We start from the raw sequence: 5,921 nt of genomic DNA, 5'->3' as shown, positions 1-5,921 counted from the left end.
ATAATACTGTAAGGGGTTCTTCTACATAGAAGATCATAGGAAATCCCAGGACATAGTGTCTATAATACTGTAATATGATCACATAGTTGCTGTCACAAACTCCAAACTCCACACAGTCGTCACTGAGTAGTTGGATATTAGTTTCCCACTGAGCAAATAATTTCTGGACTTGCAGCATTTTCATAAATTATTTTTTTTATCAGGTTTCTGTTAAGTCGGACCGTATTTTTTAATTTTTTTTACATTTGAAATAAATCTCACGAATGCAACTGTTTATGTCAAATTGTTGTTCTACATGTAGTCCTGGTTGTCCTGAAAAGAGCGTGGTAAAACACTTCAATGTGACGCTAAATATAAGATCAAGCAGATGAATGAAACAGCGGTGGTCGGTGACGTTTAAGACGAGGGAGGACAATTTTTTTTTTTTCGTGACCATGGCCTGATTTCTATTACAGCATATTGGATGACTGTCATTCATATTCCATTCACCCAGTTTAATTACTTCTTCGGGATCGGTGTCCCTTCCATGGGACGGTTGAGCTAACGTAGGCTAATGCAATTGGCATGAGGTTGTAAGTAACAAGAGCATTTCCCAGGACATAGACATTTCTGATATTGGCAGAAAGCTTAAGAAATGTTTTTCAACAGAATCGGCGGAATGAATACACCCCTGATCACACGCAAACACTGTTCGTTTCATAGCAGCCACATACAAACAGCATGATCATTTTGCTCATTTTATATATATATATACATATAAATATATAATTCCTTCTCGCGTCTACATGCTCTCCACCTGTCACCATTTTCCCTTCACTTGTAGACTTCAGTGCACAACACATCAGCTGTCTGTGACCAGGCAACAAAAAAAATCTAAGTCAAACCTTCATATCATAACTGCTAACTATTACACACATCTGCATCATTGTCACCATATTAGCTAACGTCATAGTCAACATAGCTAATAGAAGTAAGGTGTTACTAAACCCGCTACATTCATGCAGTAACGTTACAGTTAACAGTCAGCAAGCAGTTTAGCAGTTAAACCGGCAGGCCCCGGTGGCAATAAATTACTTAAAACAAAAGCTTACCTTGGAAGAGTTTCAATGTTAGACTTTTCCAGCTAGGTAACATAGCATCCCTCGCTGTTTTAGCCGGTTGTTTGAGTAGGCTAAACTAGCTAGCTGCATTCACTAGCTAACTGAAAGTGGAAAAAATACAACGAAAAATACACTCTCCATCGCTTCTCCTTCATTTTTAAAGAAATTCATTTGTTAAAATCTGTTAAACTATTGTCTTTCTCTTTGAGTCAATTACTCATCACACTTCATACACTGCAGTGCTAGCTAGCTGTAGCTTATGCTTTCAATACTAGATTAATTCTCTGATCCTATGAATGGGTTGATAACATGTCAGTTCATGCTGTAAGAGCTCTGATAGGTTGGAGGAGAAAGGAGATATTATTGGGACGTCTAAGATCTGCTTGTAATATAAAAACTAGTAATGCCCATGTTATCTTTCAGGTACTGGTAAAAAGGTCAGTGACTACAACGTCCCGCGAGAGTGCATCCGGAACTACTTCCCCTCACGCAAGTGTTTTGTGTTCCCCTCCCCTACAACTCCTGACAACATGCACCGACTGGACTCCATGGACAATGCTGAGCTTTCTGAAAGCTTCAGAGAGGTCGCAGATACTTTCTGCCGCTTCATTTTCCAGGAGAGCCGTACGAAGACTGTTATAGGGGGACACACATTGACCGGAGAGAGTGAGTCAGATATCTACCTACAGGACAGTATGTGAAAATTGATAAATATATTGATATATTGAATTTTATTGTACCACAAAATATTTAGTGGCACATGTTTTTCCTCTCACACTTGTCTGATTGCAGTGCTGGGCCACCTGGTCACCACCTATGTGGAGACCATAGCCAAAGGCAATGTGCCTTGTCTGGAGAATGCAGTGCTGGCCATGGCTAAAATTGAGAACCAGGCTGCTGTGGATGAGGGCCTGGCRGTGTACCAGAAGGGAATGGAGAATGTGAAGGCCTTATTCCCGGTGGACATCAATCAGCTGTCAGAGAACCAGCTTTGCTCAGAGGCCCAGGCCAGACAGGCGTTTATGAAGCGATCCTTCAAAGACAAAAATGGGGAATTCTTGAAAGCTCTTGCGGTATGGATCATCATTCTAGATCTGTGCCTGGTTCACACAATGCATTTTTAACATCGTCAAGGCCGTTCAATAGAAAAATTATTGATTAGTTTATGCAACAAAATGATAATCACCAGTAACAATAACACCAGTAGGACCCAAGGACACCAGGTGGAATATGACCAAGCAGTGCAATTCCTCAATCAATTAACTTCTAGAGACAAAAGAACACAACTGCGAAAATCATTGCTCAGATTAGATTTTTAATCTTGGAATAAAAATTACACTATATTGAATAAAAGCCTAATATAGATATGGAGCCAATATGTAACCCTTTATCACTGTAGGAACATGGCTGAATCTGATAATTCCCAATAAATCTTTCAGGAGGCCATTGGCAACCACAACGTCAACCTTTTCAAACAAAACAAGGATGCCTCTGAGAAGAAGTGCAATACCCTTCTAGAGAATCTTTCTGCTCTGATGGATCAGGGGATGAAGGAGGGGACGTACGCCACACCAGGAGGCTATGAGCTTTACTGCAATCACCATGACAACATAGTGGCACAGTACCGGGCCGAGCCTAACAAAGGAGTCAGTGTAAGAGCTAGAACCCAAACAACATCAACAACGTAGTGTATTAGAGAATCAAAAACATCCATCATTAGTCATTAATGACCAACTAAACATTTCAACTAATTTCAGTCACCTGGTTACGGTTTGAATGAAAATCAATGCAACAACCTATAAGGCGTGTTTTCTGCAGGCTGAGGAGGTTCTGGAGCAGTTCCTGAAGAGAAAGAGTGTAGAGTCCAACTCCATCCTGCAAGCTGACAAACAACTGACTGAAAAAGAGAAGGAAATCCAAGGTAAGCCACACCTCAATCTTTTATGTTAATTTCATTATTGACTAATGATGGATGTTTTTGATTCTCTAATACACTACGTTGTTGATATTGTTGGGTTCTAGCTCTTACCCTGACTCTTTGTTGGCCTCGGCCCGGTACTGTGCCACTATGTTGTCATGGTGATCGCAGTAAATCTCATAGCCTCCTGGTGTGGCGTATGTCCCCTCCTTCATCCCCTGATCCATCGGAGCAGACAGATTCTCAAGAAGGCCTTGCACTTCTTCTCAGAGGCATCCTTGTTTTGTTTGGATAGGTCGGCGAAGTGGTTGCCAATGGCCTCCTGAAAGATTTATTGGGAATTTTCAGATTCAGGCATGTGAATCCGGTATGCCATGTTCCTATAGTGATAAATTTTACATATTGGCTCCATATCTATATTAGACTTTTATTCAATATAGTGTTATTTTTAATCCAAGATTAAAAATCTAATCTGAGCAATGATTTTCACGGTAGTGTTCTTTTGTCTCTAGAAGTTAATTGATTGAGGAATTGCACTGATTGGCCATATTCCACCTGGTGTCACTGGTGTTACTGTTAATGATTATCATTGTTGTTGCATAAGATAATCAATCATGTACCAGGCACAGATCTAGAATGATGATCCATACCGCAAGAGCTTTCAAGAACTCCCATTTTCGTCTTTGAAGGATCGCTTCATGAACGCCTGTCTGGCCTGGGTCTCTGAGCGAAGGTGGTTCTCTGACAGCTGATCATTGTCCACCGGGAATAAGGCCTTCACACCTCCATTCCCTTCTGGTACACCGCCAGGCCCTCATCCACAGCAGCCTGGTTCTCAGTTTTAGCCATGGCCAACACAGCATTCTCCAGACAGGGTACAATGCCTTGGCTATGGTATCCACATAGGTGTTGACCAAGTGCCCCAGCACTGCATTTAGATAGAGGTGGGAGGAAAAATATGTGGCACTAAATATTTAGTGGTACAATAAAATTCAATTATCAATATATTTATCAATTTTCACACTGTCCTGTAGGTAGATATCTGAACTCACTCTCCGGTCAATGTGTGTTCCCCCTATAACAGTCTTCATACGGCTCTCCTGGAAAATGAAACGGCAGAAAGTATCTGCGACTCTCTGAAGCTTTCAGAAAGCTCAGCCTCGTCATGGAGTCCAGTCGTTGCATGTTGTCAGGAGTGTAGGGGAGGGGAACACAAAACACTTGCGTGAGGGGGAAGAAGTTCCGGATGCACTCTCGCGGGAGGTTGTAGTCATTGATCTTTTTACTAGTAACTGAAAGATAACATTGGCATTACTAGTTTTTATAGTACAAGCAGATCTTGGTACGTCCCAAATAATATCTCCTTTCTCCTCCAACCTATCAGAGCTCTTACAGCATGAACTGACATGTTGTCAACCCAATCAAAGGATCAGAGAATTAATCTAGTACTGAAAGCATAAGCTGCAGATAGCTAGCACTACTGTGTAAAAATTTGGTGAGTAAATGGACAAAAAGATAGAGAGACAATAGATCAACAGTAATAATTAATTTCTTTAAAATGAGGAACAGCAGAAGAGAGAGAGAGCAATATAATTTAGTTGCAATTTTTTAAACGTTTCCAAATGCAACTAGCTAGATTATCCTACTCAAACAATAAGGCTAAAACAGTGAGGGATTTGCTATGTTAGCTAATGCTTCCCATGGTCTATAGCCCAACACTGGAACTCGTCAAGATAAATTTTGTTGTTTTTGCAGATTAATTGCCACCTGGGGCCTGCAGGTGTAACTGTTAAACTGCTTGCTGACTGTACACATGTACTGGGTGATTGTAGCTGGTTTACGAATGCATTAGTTTCTAGTAGCTAAGTTGGTCCTAGCTATTGATGTAAAGCTAATATGGTGACAAATGATCCTAGGCTGTGTGTAGCGGTTAGTGCGTTATGATATGAAGGTTTGGTTTGTAAGTATTTATCTTCTTGGTCACAGACAGCTGATTGGTGTACACTTTGAAGTCCACAAGCGAAAGGAAAAGGTGAAGGAGGACGACGTGCGTAGATGTGAGAAGGAATTATACAATGAACAAAATGATCATGCTTGTTTGTATGTGTTTGCGTGTGATCAGAGTGTATTCATTCCCCGATTCGGTTGGAAAACATTTTCTTAAACGGAGGTGGTTCAAAATGGTTCAAAAAGAAATAAACAATTACGATGAAATTGCCCGATAGAAATTCTCAATTGTATGTAGCTTCAAAAACACAATGTTCAAAAGGTGGTTGAAGGTAATAAATCACGCCGGTGTGATTGTAAGGACTTCAAAACCGAGATGGATAAAAACAACACGTTTTGGTCTATTGCTGATTGAGCATGATTATACTGTAATTTGAAGAATATTAGAGGTATTTTTAAGCAATAAGGCCTGAGAGAGTGAGGCTATAATTTAAGTAACAAGCCTGAAGAGAATGTCATAGTATTTAAGGCAATTAAGCCCCGAGGGGGGCGTTATTTGTGCAAATATAGCACGGGTAAAAAGTGCTGTTCTGAAGGCAAGACGCAACGCGGAGTGCCTGGGTCTTTCAGCCCTTAGCCGTGTATATTGGCAGTATACCACAAAACCACTGAGGTGCCTTATTTGCTAGTATAATCTGTTTACCAACGTAAATCTACGAGCAGTAAAAAAAACCATGTTTGTCATCCCGGGGTATACGGATCAATATACCATGGCTGTCAGCCAATCCTCATTCAGGGTCTCAAACCACCACGTGTTGGTGTTTATTTTAAGCAGATAAGCCTTGACGAGAGGAAGGTATATTTAAGCGATAAAGCTGTGGGGAGGATGAATCAGAATTAGTTGGGTAACATAGATAATAATATGTTTTATTTACATAATATGCTAATGTGAGATA

The 5,921-nt window shown here is 40.6% G+C and overlaps 2 protein-coding genes across 3 annotated transcripts in view; both read left to right on the top strand.

The window, feature by feature from the left end:
• The window catches only part of LOC112070965 (guanylate-binding protein 1-like), a 103,539-nt gene that overhangs the window by 48,503 nt on the left and 49,115 nt on the right, over nt 1–5,921 (top strand). The gene's annotated exons all lie outside the window — the stretch shown is intronic.
• The window catches only part of LOC112070966 (guanylate-binding protein 1), a 28,852-nt gene that overhangs the window by 19,479 nt on the left and 3,452 nt on the right, over nt 1–5,921 (top strand). Inside the window, exons 7-10 of the mRNA XM_024138427.2 lie at nt 1,524–1,766; nt 1,893–2,173; nt 2,540–2,752; nt 2,919–3,021. Coding sequence (XP_023994195.1) covers nt 1,524–1,766; nt 1,893–2,173; nt 2,540–2,752; nt 2,919–3,021 — 840 coding nt within the window. The remainder of the gene's footprint in view (nt 1–1,523; nt 1,767–1,892; nt 2,174–2,539; nt 2,753–2,918; nt 3,022–5,921) is intronic.

This window comes from Salvelinus sp. IW2-2015, unplaced genomic scaffold (assembly GCF_002910315.2).
Source record: "Salvelinus sp. IW2-2015 unplaced genomic scaffold, ASM291031v2 Un_scaffold1476, whole genome shotgun sequence".
In the NCBI taxonomy this organism is placed as follows: domain Eukaryota; kingdom Metazoa; phylum Chordata; class Actinopteri; order Salmoniformes; family Salmonidae; genus Salvelinus; species Salvelinus sp. IW2-2015.
Note: the sequence above shows the minus strand (reverse complement) of the source record. Positions and strands in the feature narration are given on the sequence as shown.